Source organism: Bombina bombina, chromosome 6 (genome assembly GCF_027579735.1).
Source record: "Bombina bombina isolate aBomBom1 chromosome 6, aBomBom1.pri, whole genome shotgun sequence".
Taxonomy (NCBI): Eukaryota; Metazoa; Chordata; class Amphibia; order Anura; family Bombinatoridae; genus Bombina; species Bombina bombina.
Window position 1 is genome coordinate 861,870,669 of NC_069504.1, and position 18,844 is coordinate 861,889,512.

At 38.7% G+C, this 18,844-nt stretch overlaps 1 protein-coding gene across 1 annotated transcript in view; it reads right to left on the bottom strand.

Moving 5' to 3' along the window:
* Window positions 1-1,966: 1,966 nt before the first annotated feature.
* Window positions 1,967-18,844, bottom strand: part of DNAH2 (dynein axonemal heavy chain 2) — a 456,831-nt gene continuing 439,953 nt past the window's right edge. Inside the window, exons 80-86 of the mRNA XM_053719507.1 lie at window positions 8,618-8,849; window positions 8,330-8,481; window positions 7,983-8,097; window positions 6,196-6,372; window positions 5,737-5,811; window positions 5,300-5,450; window positions 1,967-2,936 (exon numbers count right to left, since the gene is read on the bottom strand). Coding sequence (XP_053575482.1) covers window positions 2,782-2,936; window positions 5,300-5,450; window positions 5,737-5,811; window positions 6,196-6,372; window positions 7,983-8,097; window positions 8,330-8,481; window positions 8,618-8,849 — 1,057 coding nt within the window. The 3' untranslated portion in view covers window positions 1,967-2,781. The remainder of the gene's footprint in view (window positions 2,937-5,299; window positions 5,451-5,736; window positions 5,812-6,195; window positions 6,373-7,982; window positions 8,098-8,329; window positions 8,482-8,617; window positions 8,850-18,844) is intronic.

An 18,844-nucleotide genomic window follows, 5' to 3' on the forward strand; every position in this document is an offset into this window, starting at 1 on the left:
CCCTTAGCATGTAAGCCTAAGAGTCCAGCTGTTTGTAGATCACCTTCTTAAGAGTGGATTACAACAGTGCAACTCTTGGCAGGGCCCTCTACCCATCTGATCCCTTTAATTGTTTTGTTGTACTCCCCTTTGTTTATAGCGCTGCGGAATCTGTTGGCGCTCTACAAATAACCGATAATAATAATAATAATAATGGTCTCAATGAATAGAGCTTTGCTGTAACCATAAGAGGTGTGAATGTGCCAGTTTTCGAAAACAGGCTGTTAACACTCAGAATGTCCTTTCTGGGAGCTTTTCTGTTGAAAATGCATTTGCGGGTCTTTAACTACCAATATGATATTACATTGTGACCACTCAAGAAAGTTTGCTCCACATTTGTTTGATGCTAAAAAATTACAGGAGCGGATAGCCAACAAAAACTGATTGGTCAGCTATGAGTACATTATGAGGACCAATCCACATCTACATTTGTATCCTATACCCCCTTGTGAGAGCTACCCTATGACATTTATATAGGCACTAAAGTATAGGCAGTAATAAAATCTTATTTGCTTGTTTTTTAAATAGTGATTTTCTCCAGATTTTCTTCACATTGGGCTTATGTATATGTTTGATCAATATTTACTCATTAAAGCTATTGATTCTTTGTATCTCTTTTTCATTCTTATAAAATACTCGGTGATATATCTTAGTGCATTGATTATTCCTTAATATACAAAGATCTTTGAAATATGATGAAGCAATAATTATTTACTATTCCTGGTTTCTAGACAAATGGAGGGGGTTATAACAACTTTGGTGGTTTTATTGTCTTAACTCGATGAAGCCCCCAAGAGGTATTTAGAGATGTATTTGTAGAATAACTGGCTATTAGGAAAATGCTTTATTATATTAAAGGGACATGAAAATCAAATGTAAATGTTAATGGTCCGTATAAAGCATAGATCTTTAAGATATACATATTTTGAATTTGCATCATTTGGTAGCATGCTTTTGGCTTTTAGTCTCTCTAATGAGTATGGGATAAGCACAAATTGTACAATAAAGCAAGGTATTTTATAGCAAAAGGGAGATAAATAAAATAATAATGTATATTTCAATGCTGTTTCATTTTCATTCATTAAATTAAGAAAATTAAATTTAAATTCAACATTTCATGTAAATAACCCCTTATAATATTAAAGGGAAGACTAAGGGGCCTATTTATTATGTGTCTGTCCGACATGATCCGATCACCAAAACGCTCTCCGCATTGCACCAGCAGCTCATATGAACTGCTGGTGCAACGCCGCCCCCTGCAGATTCGCGCCCGCTAGCAGGGGGGTGTCAATCAACCCGATCGAATACAATCGGGTTGAATTGCGGCTACGTCTGTCCGCCTCCTCAGAGCAGGCAGATTATGGAGCAGCGGTCTTTATAACTGGTGTTTCTGGTGAGCCTGAAGGTTCGCCAGAAACACGGGACTTCAAGCTCCATACCGAGCTTAATAGATAGGCCCCTAAATATTTTTTATAAGCATAGAATTGATGTTATTTTCCACCTCCCTTTAGTCATGGGTACGCTATGTTGAAATCCACTACACTTCAGTGCTGGCGTGTTTGCACACAACTCTCCTTCAGATACCTGCAGTAAAATCGAGGTTCCAAAAGGGATTAATCCAAAATTAGAGGGAGGTGCATGAAATGTTTATAAGCCCAGAATACAAGTGGAGCACTCAGACCCGTGCTTAGAATACCGCACAATCTGATATAACAAGTATGTTAAAAAATAATTACCACAAAATATTAGCGAGTCCTACATATTTAGTGTGCCGTATACTTTCAATGGATACTGCGGCCGTGCCAAACATTGCACAAATTACAAGTGGTGAGGTATGTGTTTCTCTGGGGCGCAACACGTAACAGTTCTAAAAAAGTTAACGCAAACTTACTTCACTGGTGCCAAGGATTTAAAAATAAAATCACTATTTGAATTAACAAAATTTTTATTAAATCTTTAACAAGTTGAAGAGAATTGTCCCCATATAAAGAATGTATAAATCCCTATAAGATAAGTTCACAAAACATCTGGTCTACTGAAATATTTCAAGCTAAATATATATGTACATTTCTTTATTTCTAAGATTATAAAGTGCAGACATATATATATATACAGTATATATATATAGATAAATAGATCAATAGATAGATAGAAAAAAAGATAGTTGCAGAGAACATAGATGAATGTAGATCAGTATAAAAATATACAGAATTAAAAAGGCAAATAATAAGGTTAGACATGGTCAGTATATGCAGATCAAGGGCTTGATGATGTCCATGAACCCCACAGCACACCTGTTCTCACCTGTACGCTTTACCACTTTACTCTTAGAAAGCTTAAAGTACCATGACGAAGCCTTGACTTCTCATGGGCCCTATATGTGGCCCTTTGCTTGATAATGACTACTAATAACATATGTGAGTTCTTACAGAGTCTATTTTGCTTGAACATTTTGAAAGAACTTTATTTTCTACAGAACTTTCCAGTGACATTTATGTTATTTTGTAGATCAACAATTTGAAAAACCTTTCAAGTGGAACAGAATATATTGCATTCTGAATTTTTGCTGTGTTCTTGGTTAAATGTATCCTGAAATGATTTTATAATTAATGTAATAATTAATTGAGCATTTTGCTAAAACAGATAAAGTGAAAAAAATCCTGAGGCTACTATTAGGAGAGTTTTTGTCAATGTTACTCTGAACTCTTCGATATCTTTTCTTTGTGTTGCTTTTTTGTGCTCTCAATTGTCCAGACTCATTAACAGAGCAGTTCCTCTCTTGATCCAGTGCTCTGCAGGTGCTGCCCCTACACGGAGATCAACGCCAATTACAAAGGAGGCGCGGTCTGCTGAACCAGAGCGGATTGGGTAATAAAAGCAGGGGCAAGAATACAGACCTAGGGAAGAAAGAAAACAAAGAAATGTAAAACAGAGAATAACAAAATACACCTGTACCACATACTTGTGTTTGTGTAGGTGAGTGAAAAGTACATATAAAGTTAGGAGATGTTTTTAATTGTGCAATTTAATTTAGTATATATCATTTTCAATAATGAGAATGTTTTGTTTACAAATAAATTAATCTTTCACCAAATATTAGTGAATACCGGGAAATGTTATAGTCAGTATGCAATGGGTTAAGTCGCTAAACATGCTGTCACAGGGAATCTGTAAATACACGTAGCAATAATAAAGCCTTGTGAGGAGAAGCAAAAAAAAAAGTTTGAAACGTGAAAATTGAAAATGGCAGCATTTTGTTAAGCGCCTAAGCCATTTATAAAGTCAACAACAGTGATATTTCAGTTAGACGTGCAGCCGCGGAAAATTTGGTTCCGATCGATTCGGACCGATTCGAATTTTGGTTCGAATCGATTCGAATTCGGAAGAAATTGAATGAATTCATTTCGGATTCATTCAGATTCGAACTGTAAAGTGGGATGTGCTGTGTATTACTAGTATACTAGTGTAATACACAGCCATCCGAATCTACCGAATAAATTAAAATCGATTCGGATTTATTCTGCAGATTCGGAACTACCGCAATTCGGAAATTCGAATCGATCCGAATCTCCGAATTCAAACAAATTCATCCGAATTTCGATTCGGGCCGAACCGAATCGCACATGTCTAATTTCAGTTATATTATATCTCCTATATCTGTGTTCAAGCCCAGAGGTGCTTTGTAGGTGGGTAAAAAGATTTGGGAAATAAAAGTAACGAGAATGAGCGGTAAACTACTACAATGTGAAATTAATGTGAAAACAAGTTCTCAGATGGGAAACAGAACAATCACATGAATGATGAGAAGAGTGCAAAAACCTCCCAGGAGTCAATAAGATACACTCGAATTAGTGAAAAAAACAGAAATATCATACAGCACTATAATGGGATTGGTGATGTGGATGAGCTTAGCCCAACAGAAGATCAGAAGTAGAAAGGAGAAAAGGAAGATCTGAAACATTTGAAGATATACGATGAGGTGGGAACATGGCCCACCCTACGTTATGGCGCGTACTGATCCAATGGCTGCGGGATATGAATGAGTAGAAGAGCAGTGATCAGCTCGTAGGAATCGTGCAAGGATGAAAGGGAAAATGTCCTCCAACTATGACTAGTCCTTAAATGGACATTCTAGTGCAAAGAGGTTAAACACATAGTTAAAGTCATGTTCTAAGCTGCATGTACTGCAGCTGCTAAGTTGAACACTGCCAATAATTGACACATACGTGTGATAGTTGCTGTGAGTTGGCTTACTATCTTTTTCCTGCTCTAAAGCAGTTTTCTGTGGCTCCCAATAGGACTTTAACTATGCGTTTAAACACTTTCTGGGGATTCAAACACAAATGGTTGGAATACCAACAGTGCAATGTTTATGCTAGAATGTCCCTTTAAATAGATGCATTTTATATTTAAACAATAATGTATAGAACTGCAAAATAAATAAATACCCAATCAATCAAGGGAACTGGCTACAACATTTTCGTAAGACTTGGTAACCTCAAATTCATGGAGCATATAGAGAAAACTACAAATGGGAGTGCAAGCTATAATAGATCCATCTAGTGTCTAGATAGAGGAGACACACAGGTGTACACAATACTAATAGACTGCTAGAAAAGTAGTCAAAAGAGATTAGAAAACGTATTTTGTTCAACAATCCAATTAAAAAGTAATCTTTGTGAACACAGAATTACAGCTCACATACACAACTGATCCCATTACCAAAGGGTGGAGCTTATTAGATGTCTAATGATTCTGGCCTCAAAGGCTAAGGTGCTCTGCACAAGGAAAGGGGCACAGTTCAGGCTCTGACATGGCCCTTGCAGGCTGTAGATATGGGACAGAACATTTTTTAGTCACATCCTGGGTACAGAGATAGAGGCGCTAATGGGTCCTTTCACTACAGGGAGAAGAGAGGAGCATATGGACAGGATATGATGATCCAGTAGAGGAGATTAGATGAGCGGTGAAGCTCCTAAAGAAGCTTGCTTCTCAAAGTAGAAGATTAAAAAAACTTGAGGGAGGATGGCAGAGGGGGCATAAGAAGGATTGCTTCCAATTTAATGTTTGTTTGACATTTCGGATTTTCTCCCAATTTGGTGGCTTGGTATTAACCCTTGAGTAATGTAACATCTGCTACATGTGCGTTTGATTTATGTATATAATTATCACTACTTTATAAACCAAACCAGTAAAGTGTGTGCTATATACTTGGCTGTGCAATTGCACGTTTGTTAATACACAAATATAAGCTGTATACCTTTGCTGCTTTTCTTTCTGCTCTCTGTTGGCTTGAAGTGCACAGTGGGAATGGGACACACAAGCTGCATAGGTTCAGCTTCGATCAGACATGAATTCTTCTTGTCCCATCCTGCTCCTTCAAGATAGAGGCCACGGATCCACACTCCATCCTGCACAGAATAGATACAGTCACTTTTATATGTAACTTTATTATCATGTGCTATGAAATAAGTCTTTTAGATCTGTCAAAATTACTATCACATAATAGGAAAAATGATAGCTTTTACTTGCATTTCACTCTGCTGGGAGAGGACATAACTCATATTTAACTTCTGTCATTATCACCACCAACCTATAAGTCTTCCTCTGCCGCTGTGCAACATCTACTCACTATGTCACTGCACAGATGACATTTTGAGATCACTATGCCAACGTCATTGTGCCACTAGATCTCACCTTTGGAGGATACACCAAGTTGTTGTCATCAACAGTTGACACGATGAACTCCCAGGACAAAGAATCAACAGAGACCTAATTAATAAGTAAATTGATAGTTATATCACATTTCTTCTCCCATCATGCCCCTTTATCATGCACTCATTGGGGCCGATTGCTTGATGCCCCTGTTTAGGCGCGAGCCTTCAGGCTCGCTGGAAACCGAAGTTATGAAGCAGCGGTCTAAAGACCCTGCTCCATAACTTGTCCGCCTGCTCTGAGGCCGCAGGCAAAAATCTACCAGATCGAATAAGATCGGGTTGATTGACACCCCCTGCTAGCGGCGATTGGCCACGATCAGCATAGCGATGTGCAGCGGACATGATACGCTACATCGTATCATGTCCGCTCGCACTATGATAAATCTACCCCATTGTTTCAATGTATTCTCTTCCCTTCCATTTGTCTGCATATACTTACATTATTCTGTCTGGCTGCACTCTGTAGCACTGCGGTTAAGAAACCAGTTGGGAATGTAAATGCCGATAGCCAGAACAAAACGGGGGGATGAGCAGTCTCAGCCCAGCGAGAGAAAACTTCCACGCGCTGTGCTAGGTCTCGGGTCCAAGCAGCCAGGGGCTTCAGAGAGGGGTATGCCTGAAAAGGATAAGTCAGAGGTCATATACTGACAAGATAGCACTTTTTATTTTCTGTGTCTATTCCTCTTTTCATTATCTATACTGTGCCTGTACAGTAAATAGGAGATCATGAATCTGAATTGCAGCAGTACCATTAGAAGCTGATAATTTGTAAACTGAAAAGTAATCTGCAAGGACCTTAGGACATATGTTTACAGAAATTGGTTGGGGAAAATACAATAAGTGAATACAGTAAAGTTTGGGACATGCATAAACATTCTCCGGAAGATCATCATTTAGTCTTTACTTCATACAGGAATGAGGGCAGACTATAGTCATCTGCTTGCTGCTATAAATGGTGACAAAGCTGCAACATGATATAGATTAATCAGGGATATTCAGTGACAAAACAATTGTTTACAGAGGAAAATAAGGTTTTTATGGAGTTCTGATGTAAAAGGGGATTGTTGAGGTGGGAAATAAAACTGCAGTTGAAGTTGTGATAGAAATTAGTAATGCCTGGGATATACATAAAGCTGTCTTAACATTCAAGTTCACACCTTAGATAGGGACAGATATAAGATGTTTTTTTATCTATTAAAAAATTATATATTTTAAAGTTTTCAACCTTACTTAGTAGTTACAAAATCCAAAACACAAATTTTAAGGTCTTCTTTTGTAAGAGAGTAATGAATCTAAACATCTGTTACTTTGTGACTTTCAAAACAACACAAAATTCTGATTTCTGTTCCTACTCTTATCTAAATAGGCAAAGTAAATATATATAATGAAAAGAAACCCCACTAAACAAAAAGATCTTCCATCAAAACTCATACAGAATTGAACATAATGTCATATATTGTTACACTCCCCCATTACGGCCATTTATTTGGATACCTGTTATTTTTAACAAGATTAGAGAAACAAGTACTTATGAACCCTGATATCAACAACCCAACTAATTGTAGCTAATGGTTGCTGGATGGTGATATTTATTAGTATGATAATGAACTGAAACCCTGTATATGATGAAATAAAAATCCTGTATTTCACTGGTAGTATCGGACTCTTAGTAGCCAAAACTCACTAATTTGAAAGAGGAAGATTGACACAGTAAACACCTAATAGACACCAGTAGGGTTGGTGATCCTCACTAACCCCAAAAGGTCAAATGAGGGATGGATGTTAGGGAGATCTTAAAGCCACTTCCTACATAGCCAACACAGCCTGCACTTAATTTTTTAAAATAGCTTTTATATTTTGCCAAATGACCTGAACATCCACTGCCTCTTTTAAATAAGGGGTTGCATGTTTCTCTATATGGTGTGGGGACTGAGATAACGGTTCTGAAAGACTTAACACCACTAATAATAAGGCAGTGCATTGGCCTCTAGGCACAGCCTCATTTGGTTTTGTTGCACAATGTGATTATGTCACATATCGTCATTCTCATTCAAACACAACCGCCAGGACATATGTCCTCATTATATTCAGAATTTATGTTGCGTAAATTGAACGACAAAATATGTTTTCTGAAATAAACATGTTTATCATTAAGTAAAGTTGCAAACAAGTGCTTTTTTTAAGGTGGTACATAAAAAAGGAATATTTTAAAATATAAACATTTACCTTCGCCCAAAGCGGAGGCACACGGGCATCAAATATGCAGGTGAACACTTCTTCCAATTCTGTGGACATGACAACCAGCCCCTGGATACCACGCTCCAGATCGAGGAGAGAAGACCTGAGAAATGACAGCAGACCTACATATATATCACCGTATATCATACAGAGAAAGGAGAATGTGACATATACACTAAAAAGGATACATAATTAAGCAAACAAAGGATCAGAAAGATTATAAGAACAGAAAGAAAAATAAGATATAATAGAATGGAGAGTGGACACATTGTTCTGTTTAATGTTATTTTATGCAGTCATTTATAAGAAAGATGGACTTGCAGTTATATACAAACCTGATTGTGTGAAGCAGGGCATTATATCGCTGGATCTCCTGCAATAATACAACATTGAGCGGGTTGGGATCATCACTGAGAACTTTTCTTGTTCCTTCATAATCAATCTCTTGAGGAATCTTCTGACGAACATCAGCCACCAACTCCAAAACCTGTTGCGAAATACAGGAGACAAATCATAAATTTTCAATAATGACAACAAAGATGGTGCTGGAGCAAAATAGAATAAAAAATAGAATAAAAGAAGGGAATTAGATATGGAGCTGAGGCTATAAAATCTCTTTGTACCTTTTCCTCTTGGGTCTGCCCGCCTCCTTGGCCAGCTGGAGTGATCTGAGGCTTCAGGGACAGAAGAGTGTCGAACAGAGTGCGAGCTTCAGTAATCTGACTTGCAATGTCAGCATTAGGATGCTGTCCAAAAGCCTCAGGGTGATCTACTACAGGAAGCATGCTAATAAACTCCTTGTACGATGGCAGAGCCCCATCACGGGGAATGTAATATGTATCCAGGGAAGAAAGCCTAAGATAAACAGGGAATGGTGGAGGAGAAAAGTATCAGTCTTATACTAAATGAAATTGCAACATCTTCAGATGTTTAAAAAGGATATGTGCAGCTAGTAAGCTTTACGTTACTAATAAAGAAGTGACAATATTATAAGTCCTGGAGAGTGCATCCGTTTTTGATGACTATATATATATATATAGGCAGCAAAAACAGATGCACTCTCCAGGATTTATAATATCGTCACTTCTTCATTAGAAACGTTTCGGGGTTTCACCCCCTTCGTCAGACATCTCAAAAGTGCTGTGTCTGACGAAGAGGGTAAAACCCCGAAACGTTACTAATAAAGAAGTGACGATATTATAACTCCTGGAAAGTACATCCGTTTTTGCTGACTATTTATTTCCTTGGAAGCACCCTGGGTGGCTGTTTTGATAATTCAAGAGTTCTGGCCTACTTGATTATATATATGTGTGTGTGTCTATATATATATATATATATATATATATATATATATATACTGTATGTATATACATAATTATATATATATTTATATACAAAATGTATGTTTCAGTGCTTGTTTCTGTTCACTGACGAACTGATAGACCTTTGGGAGTTGTCCTTATTAGCCAACAGCAAAGGTGGAAATTTGGTGAACGTGGTCTAGAGATCTGAGCAAAGATATAGAAATATCTGTATTTTGGTTTTAATTATTATCTTGGTTCACTCGAGCTTTCATTCACCAGTTAAGAATTGATATACAAAGCAGAAAAACAATACCCCAGCCTAAATTCTGCAAAAGATAGTTTATGAGAAAGGGTTGTATTCAAAACATTTTTTCCAAATATTGCTTGTGTGGACTGACAAATTTATAATGTGAAAGGTATTTGTTAATTTCTAAACTGCTGCCTGACAAAGATATGAAAGTGAAGCATCTGCTTGAGATGCCCATTAGGTAGATACAGCTGCCGCTGTAGTGGAAAGAGCCTTAAGCCCTGCTAGAACAGAAACATTTGTGGATTGATATGCATTGAATATGACTTGTACAATCTATTTAGAAAAAAGTACATCTTACTGGAGCATAGCCTTTTCTCTAACCTTGGTGTAGAATGAATAGATCTGATTTTTTTTCCAGTTTTGGTACATTATTTCTAGACAACAACCAATATTCATGGTATATAACAGCTTACACTCTGCTGGTCTTTTGCCTAGACAGAAGGTTGGTAAAGCAATATCTTGTGATTTATGGAATTCATAAAAATCTGTTGGATGTGTGCCAAGGCTTGAAAAAAAAAATGGAAAACCAATGGCATGGGTACAACGATTAAGCAATCACAGCTTAAATAGTGAAACTTGTACTTTCAAAGTACTTCAAGAAAGACCTTGTAAATAACCACCATTCCAGAATTCCAAAATATTAGACATTTTCATATTAACAGTAGGGAAATAATAGCTAATCATTACACTATCAGTAATATCTAACTGTTTAAATCCCATCCACTCCGCAACCATGCAATTGAAGATGTTCTGGATGAAGATGAATTATTGGGCCCTGATGCAAAAAGCCTGGAAATATTAGGAAATACCAAGGAAGCTTCAGAGACAGATTCTTCAGAAGCAGAAAACATTCTTTTTGGCTGAACAGGTAGGAACACAATGGGTCACATAATCTGCTCTGAGATACTCTGCACCTGGAACATGTACTGTGATTAAGTTGGCTTTATTTTTCTGTGTCCAAACAAAACATTTTTTCTACTTCCTAAAAAAAGAGTTCTTCCTTGAAAACAAAGTAGGACATGATTGTTAAATTGTCCAAAAACACATTTGTTTTTGAGTTTATACTGAAGGTTTCACATATGGCTTAAACCTCTAAAATATTTGTATGATATTTAATTTCCTCTAAATTCCATAAACCTAAGTATGCCCCTTAATCTGAGTCTGTGGTCAGATGAATACAATCTGATAAGGAAAGGACCTAAACCATATTTTCTCTTTCCAATCACCAAGCTAGGTGAAATTTTACAGCATCTCTAAATGAAAGAAGACAGGGTATATGTCAGTAGAAATAAGACAGTAGAAATTGTCAAATATGCTACCTTGATCATTCCATCTGACTATTTTAATAGTAGATGACAACTTTTGCCAAAAGAGTCAGCCAGGTTCTGACTGACAAGCAGGTCAGGGGAAGCAGGTTCTGATGGAACTATATAAGTATGGAAATCTTTGCCCACTGGAAGAAAAAATTGGCTTAGATTTTTTATTTCTGCTACAAGAAGATTATATACTTTGTTGAATATAAAACAGAATTTATGCTTACCTGATAAATTACTTTCTCCAACGGTGTGTCCGGTCCACGGCGTCATCCTTACTTGTGGGATATTCTCTTCCCCAACAGGAAATGGCAAAGAGTCCCAGCAAAGCTGGTCACATGATCCCTCCTAGGCTCCGCCCACCCCAGTCATTCGACCGACGGACAGGAGGAAATATATATAGGAGAAACCATATGATACCGTGGTGACTGTAGTTAGAGAAAATAATTCATCAGACCTGATTAAAAAACCAGGGCGGGCCGTGGACCGGACACACCGTTGGAGAAAGTAATTTATCAGGTAAGCATAAATTCTGTTTTCTCCAACATTGGTGTGTCCGGTCCACGGCGTCATCCTTACTTGTGGGAACCAATACCAAAGCTTTAGGACACGGATGAAGGGAGGGAGCAAATCAGGTCACCTAAATGGAAGGCACCACGGCTTGCAAAACCTTTCTCCCAAAAATAGCCTCCGAAGAAGCAAAAGTATCAAATTTGTAAAATTTGGCAAAAGTGTGCAGTGAGGACCAAGTCGCTGCCTTACATATCTGGTCAACAGAAGCCTCTTTCTTGAAGGCCCATGTGGAAGCCACAGCCCTAGTGGAGTGAGCTGTGATTCTTTCAGGAGGCTGCCGTCCGGCAGTCTCATAAGCCAATCGGATAATGCTTTTAAGCCAAAAGGAAAGAGAGGTAGAAGTCGCTTTTTGACCTCTCCTTTTACCAGAATAAACAACAAACAAGGAAGATGTTTGTCTGAAATCTTTAGTAGCCTCTAAATATAATTTTAGAGCACGGACTACGTCCAAATTGTGTAACAAACGTTCCTTCTTTGAAACTGGATTCGGACACAAAGAAGGTACAACTATCTCCTGGTTAATATTTTTGTTGGAAACAACTTTCGGAAGAAAACCAGGCTTAGTACGCAAAACCACCTTATCTGCATGGAACACCAGATAGGGCGGAGAACACTGCAGAGCAGATAACTCTGAAACTCTTCTAGCAGAAGAAATTGCAACCAAAAACAAAACTTTCCAAGATAATAACTTAATATCTACGGAATGTAAGGGTTCAAACGGAACCCCTTGAAGAACTGAAAGAACTAGATTTAGACTCCAGGGAGGAGTCAAAGGTCTGTAAACAGGCTTGATCCTAACCAGAGCCTGAACAAATGCTTGAACATCTGGCACAGCTGCCAGTCTTTTGTGAAGTAAAACAGATAAAGCAGAGATCTGTCCCTTCAGAGAACTTGCAGATAATCCTTTCTCCAAACCTTCTTGTAGAAAGGATAGAATCTTAGGAATTTTTATCTTGTTCCATGGGAATCCTTTAGATTCACACCAACAGATATATTTTTTCCATATTTTATGGTAAATTTTTCTAGTTACAGGCTTTCTAGCCTGAATCAGAGTATCTATTACAGAATCTGAAAACCCACGCTTTGATAAAATCAAGCGTTCAATCTCCAAGCCGTCAGTTGGAGGGAAACCAGATTCGGATGTTCGAATGGACCCTGAACAAGAAGGTCCTGTCTCAAAGGTAGCTTCCATGGTGGAGCCGATGACATATTCACCAGGTCTGCATACCAAGTCCTGCGTGGCCACGCAGGAGCTATCAAGATCACCGAGGCCCTCTCCTGATTGATCCTGGCTACCAGCCTGGGGATGAGAGGAAACGGTGGTAATACATAAGCTAGGTTGAAGGTCCAAGGTGCTACTAGTGCATCTACTAGGGTCGCCTTGGCATCCCTGGATCTGGACCCGTAGCAAGGAACCTTGAAGTTCTGACGAGACGCCATCAGATCCATGTCTGGAATGCCCCATAATTGAGTTATTTGGGCAAAGATTTCCGGATGGAGTTCCCACTCCCCCGGATGGAATGTCTGACGACTCAGAAAATCCGCTTCCCAATTTTCCACTCCTGGGATGTGGATCGCAGACAAGTGGCAGGAGTGATCCTCCGCCCATTGAATTATCTTGGTCACTTCTTTCATCGCCAGGGAAGTCCTTGTTCCCCCCTGATGATTGATATATGCAACGGTCGTCATGTTGTCTGACTGAAACCTTATGAATTTGGCCTTTGCTAGTTGAGGCCAAGCTCTGAGAGCATTGAATATCGCTCTCAGTTCCAGAATGTTTATCGGGAGAAGAGACTCTTCCCGAGACCATAGACCCTGAGCTTTCAGGGATTCCCAGACCGCGCCCCAGCCCACTAGGCTGGCGTCGGTCGTGACAATGACCCACTCTGGTCTGCGGAAGCTCATTCCCTGTGACAGATTGTCCAGGGTCAGCCACCAACGGAGTGAATCTCTGGTCTTTTGATCTAATTGAATCGTCGGAGACAAGTCTGTATAATCCCCATTCCACTGTCTGAGCATGCACAGTTGTAATGGTCTTAGATGAATTCGTGCAAAAGGAACTATGTCCATTGTTGCAACCATCAATCCTATTACTTCCATGCACTGCGCTATGGAAGGACGAGGAACAGAATGAAGTACTTGACAAGAGCTTAGAAGTTTTGATTTTCTGACTTCTGTCAGAAAAATCCTCATTTCTAAGGAATCTATTATTGTTCCCAAGAAGGGAACTCTTGTTGACGGGGACAGAGAACTTTTTTCTTTGTTCACCTTCCATCCGTGAGATCTGTGAAAGGCTAGGACGATGTCCGTATGAGCCTTTGCTTTTGACAGGGACGACGCTTGAATCAGGATGTCGTCCAAGTAAGGTACTACTGCAATGCCCCTTGGTCTTAGAACCGCTAGAAGGGACCCTAGTACCTTTGTGAAAATCCTTGGAGCAGTGGCTAATCCAAATGGAAGTGCCACAAACTGGTAATGCTTGTCCAGAAAAGCGAACCTTAGGAACTGATGATGTTCCTTGTGGATAGGAATATGTAGGTACGCATCCTTTAAATCCACGGTAGTCATAAATTGATTTTCCTGGATAGTAGGTAGGATCGTTCGAATAGTTTCCATTTTGAACGATGGTACCCTGAGAAATTTGTTTAGGATCTTTAGATCCAAAATTGGTCTGAATGTTCCCTCTTTTTTGGGAACTATGAACAGATTGGAATAAAATCCCATTCCTTGTTCTCTTATTGGAACTGGATGTATCACTCCCATCTTTAACAGGTCTTCTACACAATGTAAGAATGCCTGTCTCTTTATTTGGTTTGAAGATAATTGAGACCTGTGGAACCTTCCCCTTGGGGGTAGTTCCTTGAATTCCAGGAGATAACCTTGAGAAACTATTTCTAGCGCCCAAGGATCCTGAACATCTCTTGCCCAAGCCTGAGCAAAGAGAGAAAGTCTGTCCCCCACTAGATCCGGTCCCGGATCGGGGGCTATCCCTTCATGCTGTTTTGGTAGCAGTGGTAGGCTTCTTGGCCTGCTTACCCTTGTTCCAGCCTTGCATTGGTTTCCAGGCTGGTTTGGGTTGTGAAGTATTACCCTCTTGCTTAGAGGATACAGAATTAGAGACTGGTCCGTTTCTGCGAAAGGGACGAAAATTAGGCTTATTATTAGCCTTAAAAGACCTATCCTGTGGGAGGGCGTGGCCCTTTCCCCCAGTGATGTCTGAAATAATCTCTTTCAAATCAGGTCCAAATAATGTTTTACCTTTGAAAGGAATGTTAAGCAATTTTGTCTTGGAAGACACATCCGCTGACCAAGACTTTAGCCAAAGCACTCTGCGCGCCACGACAGCAAACCCTGAATTTTTCGCCGCTAATCTAGCTAATTGCAAAGCGGCATCTAAAACAAAAGAGTTAGCCAATTTAAGTGCTTGAACTCTGTCCATAACCTCCTCATACGAAGATTCTTTACTGAGCGATTTTTCTAATTCCTCGAACCAGAAACACGCTGCCGTAGTGACAGGAACAATGCATGAAATTGGTTGTAGAAGGTAACCTTGCTGTACAAAAATCTTTTTAAGCAAACCCTCTAATTTCTTATCCATAGGATCTTTGAAAGCACAACTATCTTCGATAGGAATAGTAGTGCGTTTGTTTAGAGTAGAAACCGCCCCCTCGACCTTGGGGACTGTCTGCCATAAGTCCTTTCTGGGGTCGACTATAGGAAATAATTTCTTAAATATAGGGGGGGGGAACAAAAGGTATGCCGGGCCTTTCCCACTCTTTATTTACTATGTCCGCCACCCGTTTGGGTATAGGAAAAGCGTCGGGGGGCACCGGAACCTCTAGGAACTTGTCCATCTTACATAATTTCTCTGGAATGACCAAATTGTCACAATCATCCAGAGTAGATAACACCTCCTTAAGCAGTGCGCGGAGATGTTCTAATTTAAATTTAAATGTCACAACATCAGGTTCAGCTTGATGAGAAATTTTTCCTGAATCTGAAATTTCTCCATCAGACAAAACCTCCCTCATGGCCCCTTGAGATTGGTGTGAGGGTATGTCAGAACAGTTATCATCAGCGTCCTCTTGCTCTTCAGTGTTTAAAACAGAGCAATCGCGCTTTCTCTGATAAGTAGCCATTTTGGATAAAAGATTTGCTATGGAGTTATCCATAACAGCCGTTAATTGTTGCATGGTAATAAGTATTGGCGCACTAGATGTACTAGGGGCCTCCTGTGTGGGCATAACTGGTGTAGACACAGTAGGGGATTAAACAGATCAGTTAATGGGACAGTTAGCACTGATCGAAGTTCTTTTAAAACCCTTGGATGAATATTATCAGGACCCACTGCCTTTGTAACATTTATTTTTGATAATGCTAACAAAACCTCATCCTCTGTAAAAAGATTACTGTTAAGCTTGTTTCTATTTTGCGTAGCATCCCTTAATGTAGACATTGTATCTTCACAATCTTTAGTGAAAACAGAACAGAAGTAATCATTGAGACAGTCTGCAATCTGCTTATCTCCTTCTATTATTCTACCATCAACTGATTTCAATTTAACTATTCCTACCTTATTTTTTCTTCTTTCACTGATATATCTAAAGAATGTTTTGTCCCCATGTTTTACTGACTGTGCTATCTTCTCTTCTGCATGAGCTTTAACCTTCCTAATTAACTGCTTAGTCTTTTTTTGTTGGAGTCTCCATATTTTCATATCATCATCTGCTTGTGTGTGTCTGTAATTTTTATAAGCTATCTTTTTTGTCTTTACAGCATGTGCTACTTCTTTGGAAAACCAAATTGGTTTCCGCTTTCTTTTACTTTTACAGACATGTCTAATACAGTGTGCGGTTGCATCTAAAATGGCACCTTTCACAAATTCCCACTGTTCTTGAACCCCTGTAATAAGAGTTTTCCCCTTTAAATAGTTCTTTAGGTATTCTCCCATTAATGAAAAATCTGCCGTCCTAAAGTCTAAAACTTTTGTTTTAGTCTGGGTGGACAGTTCCTGAACATGAATACTAAACCAAACAGATTGATGATCACTGGATCCTAAGTTCTCACCTACAGACACATCTGAAACTGTATCACTGTTTGTAAGTATTAGATCTAATATAGCTTCCTTACGAGTTGGTTCCTTGACTAATTGTTCAAGTGATTCCCCTAGCAGAGATTCAAGAATATACCTGCTTCTAGCCGATCTAGCAGAAGGAATCTTCCAGTCTATATCTGGCAAATTAAAGTCCCCCAGTACTATAACCTTACCCTTCATGGTCATTTTGGTTATTTCATCTAATAACAGATTGTCCAGTTTTTCATCCTGCAATGGAGGCCTATATACAACCCCTATTCTAAAAACATTTTTATCTCCAATTTCCAAAGTCACCCAAATACTTTCCACCTCATCATTTGTTCCTACAATTTCAGTAACCTTTATATTTTCATTTACATACAAAGCAACTCCTCCACCTTTCTTTCCTACTCTGTTCTTTTTAAATAACCTGTATCCAGGTATGACTATGTCCCAGTCATGCAAATCATTGTACCATGTTTCTGTTATAGCTACTAAATCCAAGTTGTCCCTAGTCATTATTGAAATGAGTTCAGGTAATTTATTTCCTAAGCTGCGAGCATTTGTGCTCATGGCACGAAGAATTTTTCTACTAGAATTTCTAGAATTGTTACTTGGACTAACAGTTTTGGCATGCTGTGGGGGGCAGGTGGATATATTAATGCTACCCCCCTTTATTAGTTTAAATGATTTCTAATAAAGTATTTGAACTCCTCTCCCAGATACTCTGTTCCTTTAGCATCCAAATGCAAGCCATCTCTCCTAAATAACCTAGTATCTTTCCAAACAGAGCTATAATGGCCAATAAAACCAAATCCTCGTTCCCTGCACCACTTATCTAACCAAGAATTAAATGTTGTTATCCGCTCCATCTTTCCTGCTTCCTGGTCATACACAGGTAAAATAGCAGAAAATGATAGAGTTGATGCCACAGTCTCTAAATGATTACCTAGGTCACAAAACTCTTTCTGAACAGCAGCAACATGATTACTAGCCAGATCATTTGTTCCTAAATGTACAATCACATCTAACTCACTTCCCTTTCCTGCTGCCTTAACAATTCTCAAAATACGATTCTTATCCCTGTGAGCAGTAGCTCCTGGAAGACATCTAACCTCCCTTGTTTCTCCTTTACTTTCACCTAAATACACATTCCTCAAAATAGAGTCACCCACTAACAGTCTTTTTCTCAAAAACACATCTGCAGTTCTTTCCTGTGTTATGTTACCTGGAGAATCAGGTGCCAATAGATTTAAATTACCTGTTACAGCTTCAGAGGGCTCAGAAACAGCAATCTCCTCATCACAAGTATATTCGGCAAGAGCAGCATAGGAGTTTTGCAATGGCAGAGGTTGTGGGCAATGCTTCTGGTCTACTGTTCTAATTCTTCCAGAGCCTACAGTGATCCATCTGCCTCTCCTTGCTGATCTCTGGGGTAGAGGGGCTTCTTTCTGAGGCAGCTTTGTAGAGGTAACAGGTATGTTACTTACCTTAGCTTGAAGTTTAGCTATTTCCTCCCTTAACAGGGAAAACTGCTTACAAACAGGACAGCCCCTAAATCTCCAAAAAGTAGAACGATTAAAAAGTGCAAAACACCCATTGCACTGTATCTGAGACATTTTAAACTATGCAACACTTTAACAATAAGAAAAATATAAGTATTATTTACTACTGAATAAGCCTGAATAACCCTGAATAACTCCTGAAATAACTCAAATATCCTTATGTATTTGATTTTAGTTTGATCTCTTTGCTAAGAAGCAGAGCTAAACAGATCTCTTTAAATACCCTCAGAAAGATAGGGTGGGGTCCCTCCTAATTGCTCACCTATGCAAACAATCTAATTGTTATCTAATTGCAATACTAAAAACCAGAATACAAAAGAATGTAAATTAACTCAAACCTTTAACTATTCAATTTCTATAGTGAAACTAATTCACAGTTCAGGTCTACCACCTATAAAAAAACAAAATATAAAGTTAATAGAAATACAAAATATATTATCTGAAAGTACAAACTATTCAAGTAACAACAATTTAAAAGAGAAATGTTATATACCTTTCTGAAATAACTCAAATATCCTTATGTATTTGATCCTTTTGTAGTTTGATCTCTTTGCTAAGAAGCAGAGCTAAATGTTTAGCAGAGCTAAACAGATCTCTTTAAATACCCTCAGAAAGATAGGGTGGGGTCCCTCCTAATTGCTCACCTATGCAAACAATCTAATTGTTATCTAATTGCAATACTAAAAACCAGAATACAAAAGAATGTAAATT